At 38.1% G+C, this 18,328-nt stretch overlaps 1 protein-coding gene across 3 annotated transcripts in view; it reads right to left on the bottom strand.

Annotated features, from left to right (window-relative positions):
- Positions 1-18,328, bottom strand: part of LOC131490416 (piezo-type mechanosensitive ion channel component 2) — a 470,949-nt gene that overhangs the window by 203,087 nt on the left and 249,534 nt on the right. For all 3 annotated transcript variants that reach the window (XM_058692724.1, XM_058692725.1, XM_058692726.1), the window contains exon 5: positions 6,381-6,543. In XM_058692724.1, the coding sequence (XP_058548707.1) occupies positions 6,381-6,543 (163 nt within the window). The remainder of the gene's footprint in view (positions 1-6,380; positions 6,544-18,328) is intronic.

Here is an 18,328-nt window from a genome sequence, read left to right as displayed (position 1 = left end):
CCAAGGGACCCAGTGTTGTACCAGGGCTTGGGGCTCCAGTGACAGTGAACGGTGCTCCTGTTAACTGGGTGGGCAGTCAGCAGGCAGGCTGGTGGGGGCAGGGCTGGGAGGTCTTGGGAAGTCTTGCTCCTGCCCTCAAACACACCACCAATACTTTGAAAGAAACCTGGGCAGCACATGAAAAGATGCTCAACGTCGCTCCTCATCAGGGAAATACAAATCAAAACCACACTCAGATATCACCTCACGCCAGTCAGAGTGGCCAAAATGAACAAATCAGGAGACTATAGATGCTGGAGAGGATGTGGAGAAATGGGAACCCTCTTGCACTGTTGGTGGGAATGCAAATTGGTGCAGCCGCTCTGGAAAACAGTGTGGAGGTTCCTCAAAAAATTAAAAATAGACCTACCCTATGACCCAGCAATAGCACTGCTAGGAATTTACCCAAGGGATACAGGAGTATTGATGCATAAGGGCACTTGTACCCCAATGTTTATAGCAGCACTCTCAACAATAGCCAAATTATGGAAAGATCCTAAATGTCCATCAACTGATGAATGGATAAAGAAATTGTGGTTTATACACAATGGAGTACTACATGGCAATGAGAAAGAATGAAATATGGCCCTTTGTAGCAACGTGGATGGAACTGGAGAGTGTGATGCTAAGTGAAATAAGCCATACAGAGAAAGACAGATACCATACGTTTTCACTCTTATGTGGATCCTGAGAAACTTAACAGAAACCCATGGGGGAGGGGAAGGAAAAAAAAAAGAGGTTAGAGTGGGAGAGAGCCAAAGCATAAGAGACTCTTAAAAACTGAGAACAAACTGAGGGTTGATGGGGGGTGGGAGGGAGGGGTGGGTGGGGGATGGGTATTGAGGAGGGCACCTTGTGGGATGAGCACTGGGTGTTGTATGGAAACCAACTTGACAATAAACTTCATGTATTAAAAAAAAAAAAAAAGAAACCTGGGCAGTTCAATGAAACCAAGTTGGTGACAACTCCATGTCAGGGGTATTTGCAGCTGAGAGAAGGATGGAGAACATGACCACCCTGGAAGGAGTGAGGGTGACGCGGAGCCTCTGGAGCAGGAGCAGGTGGCAGGATTGGGGCACGTGGGTTCCTCCCATCACATGTGTGCCTGACCACACGCCCTCACTGGAGGGACACCAGGCCCTGCAACTTCCCCACGCCAGTTTCCCTTGGGACCGTTTTGTTGTTATTTGCACTTCAGATGCACAAAATCACCTATCAAATATTCCAAACACGGAACAAAATATGCCGAGAATTTCTAAAAACATTGATCAAGACATACTGTTTAAGGGTAAAAGTTTACCTTGAAGCTTTGATTTTTTTTTAATGTTTATTTATTTCTGAGAGACAGAGTGTGAGCAGGGCAGAGGCGGAGACAGAGGGAGACACAGAATCAGAAGCAGGCTCCAGGCTCTGAGCAGTCAGCACAGAGCCCGAGGCGTGGCTCGAACCCACAAACCGTGAGACCATGACCTAAGCCGAAGTTGGATGCTTAACAGAGCCACCCAGGCGCCCCTGAAGCTTTGATTTCTTTAAAAAAAGCAGAGATTAGCCACACACTGTTAAATGTTGTCAAATGAACAAATGGGTGAGAGAAATGAAGATGTATTTAATTTGAAATCATTTTACTTTAATAATTTAAAAATATTTGAGCTCTCTTCCTAACTGATGCTGCTTCTTTTATTTTTACTATCAGTCACTTATTCAAGTCCAGTCTAGACAAAGTTCACTCAATTAACATACTGTCAATAATAGAATGTCCCTGCCTTTCTATGTGATAAGGACGCCTCTGACTGTCACATGGGTATGCTCCTCACGTGTGTTTCTATCAGAGGAAAGGATGAGAGGGACCTCATGCTCTCACCTGGTGTCCAGGAAGATGTATCTGGAAGACAGTGGGGGGTAAATTTAGTCAGGGATCTGAAGTTAACTTGTCCCTGTGATACTTTGTTGCTCAGACTGTAATACTGAGCTCTCCTGGAGCTTTCTGAAGACAACAGGCCAATGGTTTCCTCCAGTTAAAAACTTTCTCTTTATTTAAATGAATGGCATCTAAAATCACCACCATTAAGGTTCCCCCAAGTTGTAAATGTGTTTAACCCAGAGAAGGCAGACCAAACAGGTTGCATTTTGGAGGGGGGGGGCAGTTGTCCCCACTTGCTAACATTCCAAATGCCACTGGAAAGACCTGAAAAGACAGTGATCTGTCTTAAATCTGATCACTTAAAGCAAGTGATTTTGGACTACATCTCAGGGGAGATGCTGAATGCTTATTGAGAAGGTGACAACAAAACGATGGGTTTCTTTCATTCTTTTTTGTTGTTGTTGTTGTTCTTCCAAAAAAAAAATAGTAACTTGAACCTCAAAGCTGAAACTTGAGGCATAGCCCCATTGGTCATTTTATGTGCCAGAATGTGGATGCCACAGGAGCCTGGTTCACGTTAGATTTTAGAAAGGAGGGCACAGGTTTTGAGGTTCAGAATGAATTTCCAGATAACGTTAGCAGGATCCAAATGTTGAATCCCCAAATTTTTAACAGATGGCGGATGACTTACACTGAAATATTCTTTTTTTAAAAATTATATTAAAAAAAAAAGCTGTTTTAGAGACAGAGCACGCAAGCAGGAGAGAGGGGCAGAGGAAGAGAGAGAGACAATCTCAAGCAGTCTCCACGCTTGCATGGAGCCCAGTGCAAGGCTTGATCCCATGACCCTGGGATCATGACCTGAGCAGAAATCAAGAGTCAGATGTTCAACCAACTGAACCACACAGGTGCCCCTGAAATATTCTTTTTTATGCTTCACATTTGATTTGCAGACTATTTAACCAGACCAAGTCATGACTAAAATTCCTATTTGAATAAACATTTAGTTTATCATAAATTTGTTTTCATAATATATTAAAATACTATTTGTTTCCCAAAAAAATAAAGCCTGAAATCTCATTAAATAGAAAGAGCTAGTTTTACAGAAATACACAAGGTAATAGCAATTTGGTGAAATTACGAAGTGTTTGAGCAGGAAGCCCTTTTCTACACAATTTAATTTTCATAACGTAACTTTTTTTTTTAAGATTTAAGATTAGGAATCTTTCTTCCAGTTAGGATTTGTAGATGTGCTTCTGAGTTACAATGAACAGGTAAACAAGTCCACAGATGTGTCAGTTAAAGAGAACCTTCCTGGTACTTGAGGAGTTGGCTCCCTTACTGAGGTCTGTTCTCTGTACAATGCAAAAGCGAAACAGGTTCTCCCACTCACTGACTTCCCCTGGGGATTTCTGGGGGGAATTCTGGGATTTGCAATGCACTTTAAAACACCAAACTTGAGCCTCACTATCCAGTCGAGGAAGGTTACAAAAGACGCAGGAGTCTTCTCCAGAGATTAGTTGCTAGTTTAAAACAATGCTGGATTTGAAAAAAAAAGTCTCTCAGGCACCAATGGATTAATCTCGCCGTTTCTCTATTGAGATAAATGAAAGGAGAAGAAATGCCCACAAACACTATTCTTTCAAAGGATCCTCAAAAAACAAACATTCTATGGTGCAAATGTCAAGATTTATAAAAGGGAAGAAATATGTTGGGACCTTCCAAAACAAAATAACTTCCCTACTTATTTTGGCTGTGTGTTTCTATTCTTTTCAGACTTGAGCAAGATTGTTCACATGTTAGAAAAATTTCTTTGTGGATTTGTCTCAGAAGATTCACACACCAGCCTGCTTCTCCCTGGCCACCTGGTGGGCTGGAATGTGCTAAGAGGATGGAAATTAATATCTAAAGGAGGCCAAAACAAATGTAAATGAGAAAGAAATCGACCTCATAATAATATTTAGTATTTTCAAATCCCCAAATAAATAATATAGAATGTCTATCAATTTATTGTTATTTTAAATTTTTTAATATTTATTATTTATTTTTGAGAGAGAGAGAGAGAGAGAGAGAGCACAGGGGAGGGGCAGAGAGAGACAGAGACACAGAATCTGAAGCAGGCTCCAGGCTCTGAGCTGTCAGCACAGAGCCCGACGCGGGGCTTGAACTCACAGAGAGTGAGATCATGACCTGAGCCGAAGTCGGACGCTTAACCGACTGAGCCACCCAGGTGCCCCAATTTATTGTAATTTTTTAATAATGTGATTGATAATATAGGGAGTACAGATATTTAAACAAATTTTAAACAGGAGAGAGGTATCTTGAGTGTATCTTTGAGAGCTGTGAGAAATCAGGAAGGAAACATGATTTTAGAATTAATCCATGTGATGGTTTTGTGTTCTCTTCTTCACCAGATGTGTGACCTCAACCATAACCTGATATCCATGACCTTCCATCAGTCAATGTAGGCTTTTAGTCTTATGGCAAGAGAGCGTTTGTCCTCGGTGACAGAAGTTCTTTTCCTAAGAAGCTTTGTGATTCATTTATGGCTCAGTGACGAATAAGAGACTCTTACTGAGTAGGTTGGCCTCAAACGCACCGCCCAGCTTAACTTTCTATCATTCTAAGAGGACTCTGAATTTGAAACTGCTCCAGTAACTTTCCAATTGGAGAAGAGCAGGATGCGGAGAGCAAGTAGCATCTTATTAAGCAGCCCAATGAGCAGGCGCTGCCCTAGGTGTGTTTTATTTGACATTTCATTTAGTGGTTGCAGCAACTCTACGACGTAGGATTATGATCATCCTCATTTTGCAGAAGAAAGAGAATAAACACATTTCTCGACATCACACCAACACTGTTACGTAGCTTCCAAGTCTGCCTTCTGAGTCCAGTCAATTTGCAATAAGCATCCTTTACCCTCTATCCGTAATATGAGGATGACAGAAAACCAGTCTTGCTTTTATAAATAATAGTAATGAAAAATCCTAAGTCTGGAGAGCTCAAGTTCCTGGGTTTACTTTCACCAAACTTGGACAATTTTGGGCAGTAATTATCAAAGCCAGATTATTTTCAAAACTGTAACTATTGTAAATAAAATTCAAATGTAAAACTAGAAATTAAAATTTAAGTTCTGCTTTAAAATTGTGAAGCCAACAAGAAGAAAAGGCACTTTCATAGTTTTACCCATTTTTAAGACACTGATAAGTCCTACAGAGTTTGTAGACATAAATGAAAGATAAGGTTAGTTGCTATCTTGCTATAATAGCTTTTTACACCAAGTACTTGTTAACGTCTGCCTTTAAAAAAGCAGAATATTGATATACAATGTGATCATTTATTTTTTACCCATAATGATTTTAGGTAGTAATATCATTTCTAGTCTGTATGGATTTATTGAATTATATCCTCGCTTTCTTTATTGTTTTTTTAATAACTATACAAGGCAATTTGCTACCTATTTTTGAGGCACATAAGTAAGTCATTTGCTATAACTGAGAATTGTCTTCCCTGATGCCTTTGTGATTACCATTCTCAAAATAACTGATTTCAATTCACCCCAGTTTTGCAGGTGAAAGTTCTTGCCCAACTTCTGAGTAAAAACATTTGCTAGTTGTGTCTCTTGTGTCAAATGTCCAGAGTAAGTCTTTTCATTATTTTTTCCTTTGCAAATTTCATCTTTCAATTACCAAATCAATTGCTTTTTAAATCAACGTCACTGAAACTCACATAACAAAGTACAGTGGTTAGAACAGAGCAACATTCTGAAACAGATCTGGGGACAGTGATGAGCTGTCTAACTTGCTCTCATACATGGAGTGAGATCTGATGTGCTCCCTGCTGCTCCTGAAACTCTTTCTACTAAAACACATAGATAAAAATTAACATACATTTTCCTCATTATTTTTACCTTTTTCCAATTCTTATACTTTTCCAAAGGTGTGTGTGTGTGTGTGTGTGTGTGTGTGTGTGTATTCCCCACCCCCCCCGATTGCTTTAAAATAATGATCAAAGCATGCTCTGAACATAATTCTTCTCTGAAGAGCAAAGTACACAGACCAGAAAGCTTCCCTTCAGGAAGGAATTACTTTTTTTCTCCTAAAACTACCAGGTGCTACTTCTCTAAATATTTTGTATTGACTAAGGTATCTAGACAACGGGCCACAATATAATGAATTTAAAAGGTTAACCATCAGAGATAATATTAGATGAGAGTAAAAAGAACACTGGGTTGGGGTGAATGCCTCACGAATGGCAGTGTTCACACTCCTTGAACTGTCTCCTGGTGGCCAAGGTGTGGAGGAGACTGCCTACCCATCAGAACTACACCGGGGGAGGGAGGGTTGTGCAAAGTAACTGTGAACATTTAAGCCAAGCTCTGCAGAGCCTAAGTGCTATCCACATTTCACTTCTCCACAACTTAGTAAGGGTCAAGGCTCTCAGAAATGAAAGAAGGAAGAGGGATGCAGGACGTCAGATTTACCAATTCTTCATTTTCAAACTCCGAGTTATACTGTGCTCCTTCTTCGGTCACGGGTTTCTGAACGATGTTCCTGCAGACGAGCCAGATGGTCAGACTAGCAATGAACATCCCGATATCAGGCACAAACACTCTGATCCCATTGCCGGCATCAGCTCCCTTTAAGCTACAGAGGGAAAAAAAAGAGGGAGGAAATTTAGTTGTTTTTCTATTTCTATGGTTACACTATCTTAAAGTATTTCTGAATCTTCTTAATGAGTTTTAAAAAAGGGATCCTCAGTTTCTGCCTAGAAGGGACTGGAAAGCTTTCCCTCCATCTCAGAATCTTATATAATGTACTAAGATTCAGGAATGTTCCACGATTTCACTGGAGTTTCTGAAATACTATAAAGGATCCTAACCCAATTCTCACTCCTAAAACATGCTAATGATCCATATTGTTATTAAATAAGCCACATGTGCAGCACAGATACAGGTGTCTGCAATCTAGCTGAAGCACATACTAGCAGCTGGGAGATAGTTTACCTTAGACGTAAATCAAAGCTAGAGAAAAATAGAGAAAATGTTAAAGCAGTCCTTGAATGCAAGACCTCTTCATTATTTTGAATACTTAGTTGATTTTGTTTTCCATACTGTTCCAAGAAAGGTAGATCTAATATGTTTCTTCCTTCAACCTTGGAGAATGGACAGTGAACTTAGAATTGGAAGATTTGAGTTCAAGTGTAAAGCCTGACACTGACAAGCTGTATTCACTGGGGGGTTTCCCATGGCCATGCATTCCTTCTCCATGTCAAAGAGATACTACTCTTTGCCTTCTTTATAGAAGTCAAATGAAAATGATTCAATGTTTATCAGAGATAAACTCGTTTAGGAACTAAGTACATGATCAAATACATACTGTATTCATTTATATTGTATGCATTATATATTTTGATAAAAACATAAAATGTGGGGCGCCTGCGTGGCTCAGTTGGTTAAGTGTCTGACTTTGGCTCAGATCATGATCTCACAGTTCATTTGTTCGAGCCCCACATCAGGCTCTGTGCTGACAGCTCAGACCCTGGAGCCTGCTTCGGATTCTGTGTCTCCCTCTCTCTCTGCCCCTCCCCCACTCATGCTCTGTTTCTCTCTCTCTCAAAAATAGACATTAAAAAAAACATAAAATATAATAAAAAGCAACACCCCCATTGCCTAGAAATGATCGTTGTTAACATTTTGGTAAATGAAAGCATTGTTAATAATATCTACTACAACTGAGCAATTGCTCTGTATTAAGAGCTTGGTATATAGTATTTCATCCAACCAACCACCATATGGAGATAGGTATTATTATTTATCCTCCTTTTACATATGAAAACAACAACAACAACAACAACAACAACTAAGTCTCCAAAAGGTAAACATACTTCCCTCAAGTCAACACAGATAGAGAGAGAACAGAAGTATACTCAAGCTCCCTTTAGGACCAGATTTTATGTTCTCAACTACTGGGTTCTCGCATGTATATCTGCGTGGCTTTTCCTTCCAGTTTTCCTCTGTTTCTAGACATACATAGTGACGGTTTACAACACTAAGCTCATACTATGTTTTGAAAATGATTAGCTCCTGTAATAGATCATTAATAGTTTTTCAACTCACTGATTATTTAAAAATTTTTTTTTTTAACATTTATTTATTTTTGACACAGAGAGAGACAGAGCATGAACGGGGGGAGGGTAAGAGAGAGAGAGGGAGACAGAGAATCTGAAACAGGCTCCAGGCTCCGAGCTGTCAGCACAGAGACCGACACGGGGCTTGACCTCATGGACCGCGAGATCATGACCTGAGCCGAAGTCGGATGCTTAAATGACTGATCCACCCAGGCGCCCATCAACTCACTGATTATTTTTAAACATCACCATGTTCATGATCTGACAGCACTTAACTATTCCACTACTGCTGTACATTTAGAATGTTTCCATTTATTTGTCACTATAGCATATGTAAAAGTTAAGTGTTAATTACCTAAAGAATCTTCCCATCTAGGATCTCCCAGGAAAAAAAAAAAAAATCCTCACATCTTCTTTTTAAAGAATGGTCCGGAATAGGGCATGCCCCACATAAACTTCTTTTTTTTATACATGGCTCTAAACCCTTCTGAATAGAGAAGCATGAGTAGTTAAGAGATCTCTTTACCTCCATAAATGAAACAGACATGATTGTGGCAGAGGTATTTAAAAATGGCAAATCCCTTTCATTTGGGGGAAAGGTAAGAGGATTTAATTAAGAAAACTTCACCCCAAACGAAACTTACAGCATGAGATCTAATGATTGATTTTATCTCAGGAAAAAGGGAGAGGTTTGTTGTATACTTTAAAAGTGATCAAACAGTGCAAACAAGCATAAGAATAAAAAGAAAGAAGAAAGAAGGAGAAAGAAGGGGTCCAGGGGAGAGACCAGGAAACAAGGCCAGGATCCAGCGGCTGTTTGGTGCTGTGTGGGGCTAAGTTCCAGAGACCCACCAGTCCTAATCAGGGGGGTTTGGGGGAATAGATTATTATAGCTCTTTCCCGGGAAACACGTTGACTGTGGCATTTTATGAAGAGCACCAACCAAGCGGAGTTGAGAGGAAAAGAATTCTTAAAGGAAAGGTAACAAGGATTCTAGGTCTGGCCTCAGCTGCTTCTTGCCTCACAGCACAGAGACCGGGAAGCCAGAGCAGAGCCTTATGCCTTTCCCACCTGTGGACTGCATTAAGTTCCCAGTCTGCAGTCACTTTGAGGCAACAGTCTCAGCTTTGTGTTTCTTGGTCCCCAAAGACACATTTCATAGCATACATACATCACGGGAGGAGATGAATGCTGTTTGCAAAAGCAATCACTCCACTCACTGTGATAGAATTCAGCTACTGGATCCAGGATTGGGCTGTGATCCCGATTTGCAATGAAATCATTCAGCCACAGAGGTGCTAACCTATTAACTACTACTCTTGGCTTGCTGAGTTAACAAAGCAGTGCATTCATACAACCGTTGAAGAAACAATGAAACTTCTGAAGAATCTGAAGAGCATATACAACGAACAGGTCACAGTCTAATTGATATGTCATTTGGGGATCGTCTCATCAATCAAGTTTCCTTCTTCATTGTTTGGACAATGTAGTGGACCAGTGTCTACTAAAGTACGCTAATCAGAATGTTAGTCCCCAGAAATGCTGTGAATTGAATATAATAAGACGAAATAAAAGAAAACAAAGTGGTCAAATAAGTGTCAGAAAATCACAGTGCATATTACTGTAGTAGAGAACTTGATAAGTTATGTAGCAAAACAAGAAATTTGAATTTACCTCCTTCTCTGTTTTTATCTTATTTTATTTTTCCTTCCTTTCCTCTATGTTCATCTGTTTTGTTTCTTAAATTCCACATATCAGTGAAATCAGAGTGTATTCGTCTTTCTTTGACTGACTTATTTCAAATGAGCACAATACATTCTAGTTCCATCTACATGGTTGCAAATGGAAAGACTTCATTATTTTTGATGGCTGAGTAATATTCCATTGTATTGCTGAAATCAATACTACACTATATGTTAACTAACTTGAATTTAAATAAAACCTTGGAAGAAAAAAATTGATTTAGTTAAGACTCTGTTTCCCAAGTTTATTTGACCAAAAATCATTTCTTGAAAGTTTTATCTAATACCTATTACATTTTACTGAGCTGGTGTTCATGGAACAGGTCTTAGGAAATGTTGGGTTACAGTCTGCTTATTGGTCTAGATTTTTGGTTGAAATTAATAGATACTTTGGAAGCTACCCTAATGCGTAGCTAATCCTTATAAATTCGATTTTTAATAGGTCTCAAATGAGTTTAGAAGTCAGTGGCATCTCAGTCCCTTCTCGCATCCAATTGTCTGACCAACCATCCATTGACTCCGTAAGTCATTGAAATTATGCAGCTGGAAGATAACTAGAAATAGTCCAGTCCTCCTCATCTTACAGACTGGAAGCCAACAAGGGGAAAGGTTAAATGACTGGCTCAACTTCTTACCTAGGGGCAGAGCACTTCTGTTCCAAGCTGTCTGGTGAGTACAGCCACCCCTCACTGCACTTGTCCTTGCTCGGATAGTCCGGCACCTGTCTTCCACCTAGTGCAACAGGCTCCTTTCTCCACACTGCTCAGAAAACGCCCTGTCGAGGGTCACCAGTGATCTCCCAGCTATAAGGCCCAAATGACCCATTCTAATTCTTATCCTACTCCACCTCTGCGCTGCACTTGGCAAGCAAGATCAGCTCTTGCTGCCCTCAAATCTACTCGGTGTTCTCGCCTCTCTTTTCCAGTTACCTACCTACCCATGGATGTTCTTGAAATCTCACTCTGCTGGGAAATCCCACTCAGAAACACGGGATGGGTTGTGCCCACCAGACTCTTCTTTTCTGCTCAAATATTGATGAGTCTGCACGGTTCTACTCTTCAATTATTTCTCTTTTAACTCTACATGGTAGACCTGGATGATGTATCTATTCCCCAGGCTCCAGTTGGCACCAACATGATGACTTACAAATCTACATACTCAGTCCTAACATGTCCCCTGAGACACACAAACAGATACCCATTTTCCTACCAGATATCTCCACTTCTACAGCTTTTAAAACTAAATGCTATCTTTATTCCAAAATCTGTCCTTCCAGTGATATTCCTCACCTTGAAAAAGGGTGCTGTTATCCATCCAGCAGCCAAGAGAGAACCTGGACCCTACCACTCTCTCACTGAAAACCTGGAGGTTCTGTCTCCATACTGTCTCTCTTACTGCCATTTTATTCCCACAGCTCAGTTCTGCTCCTCGATTACTGGAATAGCATCCTTACTATTTTGTTTCAGGTTGTCCTCTCTGCCAGTCAGGTCTCCATATTGCTACCAGAGCTTAATTTTTAGAAGCATAAGGTCGAGCATGTCAACTGTGATGCCTAAAGGAAAGGTCCATATCGCTGAGTGTGACATATGAGGCCTTCTGTGTTCCGGGCCTGGCTGCCCTAACTCTTGCTATGATTTCCTTGTATCTCAAATTCCATCCATCTTGAAGGCAAGCACCAGAATCTGCAAGTGTTTTCCCCTATGAGCTACTGTGCAATCTTTTCCCACAGGCAACAGTGGTCTTTCTCCCATGACACTTTTATATTCTGTTCATCTCTCAAACCCACTTCCCACATCTCCACTGTGAACCCCTTCCATCTCCCTTCCTTGACCACTCCCTCCTTTAGAAGCCTGCCATACCTTGCACATACTCAATCATAAAATGTTTAACATTTTATGTCACTCGATTATTTACCAAAGGAGGGCTTCCTATCTACTTCCTCTCTGTATCTATATATAGAGATACATATATATCTATACATACATATACATACATATACATATATATGTATATATATGCATGCATGTGTGTATATATATATGTATAGGTATGTATGTGCATATATGCATGAATGTATCTATGTATCTATATATACATATGTATCTATATCTATATCTATACATACATACATATACATATGTATCTATATATATACATATATATCTATATATGTACATATCTATCTATCTATATACATATATACATATACTCTCTCTCTATATATACATATGCATATATATGGTACAATGTACACACTGAATAAAAGCTGGCAGAATAAATGTTATCTCCAAATATTTACACTTTGCTTTGTACCACAGCGGTTTGTGCAAAGTACCGCTGAGGCATTAGATGAGATATTTTAGTTCATTTAGATAATTTCACTCAGGAAAAATAAAATACAAACCCAGACAGGAAGAAATGTCTCTTTGTCTGGGACTAGCTGGAGATCAGAAGCCCATGAGTAGTCTCAGTTACTTGGACACAAAGATGTAATTGTCAAAACTGGAAAATATAAGCCATGAAATATATACATGTGGTTTCGTCCAATACAAACGTTGGAGAAAACATTTCTAGAACAAGAGATAAGAAGTGCATCTAATGAACGTTAAATGGCTCAGTTTGGCAGAATTTGTCATTTGTTCATTTAAAAAAATATTTTTTAAGCATCTATCATGTGCCAAGTACTAGCCTGGCAATTGACTGTTGGTTTTATGAAGGTAGGTAAGGGGCATGATAAAGTCAGAGAGATGGGTTAAGGCTGGGCCCAAGGCTTGGACTTTTGGTAAAGAACCCACATAACCGGAACTACTGAAGGATTTAGAACAAAGGAGGAACATAATCACCAAGGAAACTGAGAGATCGCAGGAGAGATTGTGATTTGGTTGCAGGAAGTGGGACATGGAAGCCGTGTTTTCATGGCGGGTGTGATGTGTAGTGCAGAGGCGATATTTCATGCTGGAAGTCCCATGAAATTTGTGCCTGAGAGAGAAATCATGGCTGAAGGGATAGTTTTGAGAGTTTTCTTCCATGTGTGTTGGCTAAAGGCAATAGAATAAATTAGGTTGTCCACGGATGGGGCATTGTATAGAATACATTTTTGTATAAGGCTCTCTAAACTAATTATAAGTATACATACAGGGCATGTAACAAAAAAGCAAATTGTATTTCAAATAAATTCTACATTTGAAATCAGGCTAACCATGTTTTGTGTAGAACCATTTTAATAAATTAACGAGATGAATAGATACATTTCCCTATAAAATGTTATCTTAGATAGTGTTGCTTTCCGGGCATACAATGATACTTTTCATATAAAAAGGCATACACTAGACTGCTTAAAACACCATATTCTCTTAAAAAGGCAAACATTTTCTTTCCAATCGTGCTATAGTCACATTGATCTTATTTGTTGAGAATGATTTTACCTCTTGACAAGGAATTGAGGGGGCGCCTGGGTGGCTCAGTCAGTTAAGTGTCCGACTTCAGCTCAGATCATGATCTTGTGAGTTCGAGCCCCGTGTCAGGCTCTGCGCTGACAGCTCAGAGCCCGGAGCCTGCTTCGGTTTCCGTATCTCCCTCTCTCTCTACCCTTCTGCCACTCACACTCTGTCTCTGTCTCTCAAACCAAACCAAAACAAACCAAAACACGTTAAAAAAAAGTTTTAAAAAAAGAAAAGCAAAGGAATTGAGGAAGCTGAAAATTGGGAATAACCTGCATATCCTTCAAGAGGAAAATGAATTGGTTAAATTAGTATGCCTCCACAAAATAAAATACAATAAATGAATAAACTAGAGCAAAAGTGTGTGTGACAGATCTAAATAGGGATATATCATCCCACAAACATAATGTGGAACAAAAAAGAAGAAGCAAAAGTAGAGAATCCAGATCACTTAGGGATCCGTGCATAAAGAATGACATGAAAATGACAAATACTTATTTCTGGGCAGGTAAGAGGGGTATCATAAGCTATTATATAAATACCAATAATAAAATATTGGTAATGCTCAAGGTCTTAAACTGGTTGAAAGCTAGTTGGTAGGTACAAAAGTTTATCTTTAATTCTTCACATTATTTTTCAAAGTTGGAATAGTCATACTGCCTAAAATTCCTTGTGTAGAACATATGTGAAAAACATGAAGGCAATTACCTTGGCTGGAAAAGATAATGACTTTTATTGAGGTAAAACTGCCACATAACATATTAATTTCAGGTGTACAATAAGTTGATATTTGTACATACTACAAAGTGATGACAGTAAGTCTAGTTACCATCCATCATCATACAGTTGACCCCTCTTTATCCTTTTTGTCCACCTCCGAACCTCCTTCCCCTCTGATAACTACCAATCTGTTCTCTGTATCTATGAGTTTTGTTTTGTCTTGATTGTTCATTTGTCTTGTGTGTTCATTTGTTTCGTTTTTTTAAGATGCCACATGCAAGTGAAATCATATGATATTTGTCTTTCTCTGTCTGACCTATCTCACTTGGCACAATATCCTCAAGGTCCATCCATGTTGTCACAACTGGCAACATTTCCTTCTTTTTTATGGCCAAAAAGTAATCCATTATGTGTGTGTGCATGTGTGTGTGTGTGTGTGTGTGTGTGTGCGTGTGTGTCGTATTTTTATCCATTCAACTATCCATGAATGCTTATTTCCTTACTGTTGGCAATGAACACAGGGGTGCATATGTATCTTTTTAAATGAGTGTTTTCATTTTCTTTGGATAAATACCCCAAAGTGGATTAGCTATATCTAGATCGTATGGTAGACCTATTTTTAATTTTTCGAGGAGCCTCCATACTGGCTTTTACAGCGGCTTTACCAATTTACTTTCCTACCGACAGTGTAGGAGGGGTCCCTTTTCTCTAAAACCTCTTCAACACTTGTTATTTCTTGTCTTTTTGATAATAGCCATTCTAACAGGAGTGAGGTGGTATCTAACTGTGATTTTGATCTGTATTTCCCTGACGATAAGTGATACTGAACATGTTTTCATGTGCCTGTTGGCCATCTGCGTGTCTATTTTGGAAAAATGTCTTTTTAGATCCTCTGCCCATTTTTAAAAATTGGATTGTTTGGGTTTTTGCTATTGAGTTATTTGAGTTTTATGTGTTTTGGATATTAGCCCCTTAACAGATATATGATTTGCAAATATCTTCTCCTATTTAGTGAACTGACTTCATTTTGTTGATGGTTTCCTTTGCTGTGCAGAAGTTTTTTTGTTTTGTTTTGTTTTGTTTTGTTTTGTTTTCCGATGAAGTCCAACTTGTTTAGTTTTGCTTTTGTTACCTTTGCTTTTGGAGTCAGATCCCAAAATTCAACAATAAGATGGAAGGAGCTCATGTCCTATTTTTTCTCCCTAGGAGTTTTATGATTTCAGGGAATAGTGACCAATTGATGCTGTAATGACCATGATTGTATTTGGTCTGACTCATTAATCAAATTTAATCGCCATCCTTCCCATCAAGGTGCAGAGAAATAGTGCAGCATGTGGGTATTTCCATGGGCACATGGAAATTTTTCTAAGTTTCAGATTTTCTCATCTACGAAATGATTTTTCAGGGTCTTCCGAACTCTAAAATTTCATTCCAACTAGAAAAATCCAAAATAAAGAGGCAGTGGAATTGAGATGGGACTGGGAAAGAAGAAAAATGGTGAAGTTTCAGTATTGCTGAGAAGAAACATCCAGATACAAAAGCAACCACAGTCACCTCCAGAAGTTCAAGAAGAATAATTTAATTTGTGCAACTCCTTTGGGGAGGCAAGTCCTTCGGTTCAGAGTTCGTAGAAAGGTCAGCTTCAATTGAATTCCAATAGATGATTAAAATATCAGATGAGCATTATTTAAATGAATACAAGCTATAAATACGGTTTACCTTGTTCTCTAGTGGCCTCTGAAGTTCACACGCTAGCAGTCAGACTTTTTTGATTTTCTTAAGCTCAAGTACTCTGACGTCCATCAGTCTCTCAGATTTAGTAAACCACTTTAAGAACAGAGTGAATGTATATCTAATAGTAAAACCTTAATGTGAAATATAAAACTCTGATTTCAATGGTTTCCCACATATGTCTTGAAAATATGGATGGAGGCTATCTCTTTATTGAATATATGATTTCATACAGCAAGTCACATAAACCAAAACCAATAGAGTTGATGTCAATGAATCAAGGTATAGATGAGAAACTCTAGAAAGAAATGTACCACTTTTTGAGAATCACTTTCAGTATCCAAATCAAGGAATTCAAATAGAATTCCACAGTTGTTGATGACTGGAGAATCCAAATAGCTCATTTCTGTGAACTTTGAAACCTTTTCTACCCTAAAATAGCAATTGCATACCAATTTCTAATATCCTAAAGGTATGAGCTGATGCTGGATTTTCAGGATTTTTTTTTTTTATTAGTGGCAAGATTTTTGTGAGCACCTTAAAGGTGAAACAGTACTCGAATATTTTGATCCACTTATCTGACAAGTTGCTACTTTCTATTTGGAACACACACACTTCCCTCTCATGTAAGTGTGCGGATGGCTTTTCACTTCTGTTATTTATGAGGCAGAAGGTCAGTTAAGAGAATCCTAAGGTTCTTGCTTTGATGGAGGGCATTCACAAAAGGGTAGGGAAGGAAGGGTAGGGTTAGGTGACTGTCAAATCATTTGCCCTTATGTACTTAGCTGTTCAGGAGTGTGCTGGAGCTGGCTGGTTCCAGCTGTGTTCAGTGACGATGTATTACTGGCTTGAAACTGACTACAGTATGAGTATTTACATCATGGAAGTTGGCAAATGCTGCCAATAGTGCACTTTTCCCCCAGAGAGCTGGTTGTTCCACATTTACCGGCACACCACTGCTGCTATCTAAACACTAATAGGTATTTACCCAAAGAATACAAAAACACTAACTCAAAGGGATACAGGCACCCGGTGTTTCTAGTAGCATTATCTACAATACCCAAATTATGGGAAGATCCCAAATGTCCATCGGCTGATGAATGGATAAAGAAGATGTGATATATATATATACATATATATATATATACGTATATATATATATAAATACATAATATTAGTACATAATAACAGTTAATACATTAATATATAATATTAATAATGCATGATATATAATAACATATTATATAATATATAAATATATTAATATAATAATATATTATTCTATAATAAAATCATATTTATATAGAGTTATTATTCTGTATAAAATTATTTAATTATAAATCTTTTAAATTTCATTTAAATTTAATTTTTGTAATAATTAAAATTTATTTATAAAATCATATAAATAATATATAAATTATGTAATATATTAATATAATATAATATATATTATATAATTTATAATTAAATAAATTATAATAATTATAATTAAATAATTAAATTATACAATGATATATAATTAAGTTTAGATAAATAAATTATATAACTGAATATAGTATTAATATAATATATTATGTAATAATACATATTATTACATAATATATTATATAAATATGTCATAATATATTATATTAGTAAGTTATATTAATATATCGTATTATATTAATATATTATATTATATTATATTATATTACATTATATACTGTATAATACTATGTTATTTTAATATATATTGTATTAATACACTAATATATATTACATTAATATGTATTATATATAATGGAATATTACTCAGCCATAAAAAGGAATGAAATCTTGCTATTTGCAACCACATGGATGTAGCTAAGTGAAATGAGTCAGAGAAAGACAAACCATATGATTTCACTCATGTGGAATTTAAGGAAAAAAAAATGACCAGCAGGGGAAAAAGAGAGAGGCAAATCAAGAAACAGACTTCTAACTATAGAGAACTGATGGTTACCAGGAGGGAGGTGGGTGGGGGTGATGGGTTAAATAGGAGATGGGGATTAAGGAGGGCACTAGCTGTGATGAGCACCTGGTGTTGAAACACTAACCTGTATGCCTGAAACTAATATTACACGGTATGTTAACTAAGTGGAATTCAAATAAAAGCAAAAACACTACAACAAAATCCAAAATAAAACAACCCCCCAAAACAGACAATAAAATGCACTCCTTTTGCCACATGACTCTCATGGACAATATTCTAAAAACTACCCTAAAACTTAGCATCAAATCCAAAATCCTCTCTGTGAAGTTCAAGTTTCCCTATCTTTAATCTGATTTCTGGTTCCTCCTGAACTTGTGACCTTCCTCGAGGGGTCTCACCATCCTATGACAAGGACATATTTCTTCCAACTTCTGGACCTTCGCTGATGCAGTTTCTATCAGCGTGAATTTTCACCCGCATCTTCTGCACTTGTTCCAATCAAAACTCACGTGTGTGCTCTTTTGACCTTGTTGATAGAAGCCTCTGTGTAACTGATCATACATTCTATCCACTGGTCTCACTTCCTGTCCACTTCTCCATGCATTTGAGAGCTCCTCATATGCCTCCTGTTTATTGATTTTGTGGCCACAAAAAGGCTACCACCAAGGCAAGGTCCTGGTGAAACCCCCTCAGAAATCATTTCTTATGGTTTATCAAA

This window comes from Neofelis nebulosa, chromosome 11 (assembly GCF_028018385.1).
Source record: "Neofelis nebulosa isolate mNeoNeb1 chromosome 11, mNeoNeb1.pri, whole genome shotgun sequence".
Lineage (NCBI taxonomy): Eukaryota > Metazoa > Chordata > Mammalia > Carnivora > Felidae > Neofelis > Neofelis nebulosa.
Note: the sequence above shows the minus strand (reverse complement) of the source record. Positions and strands in the feature narration are given on the sequence as shown.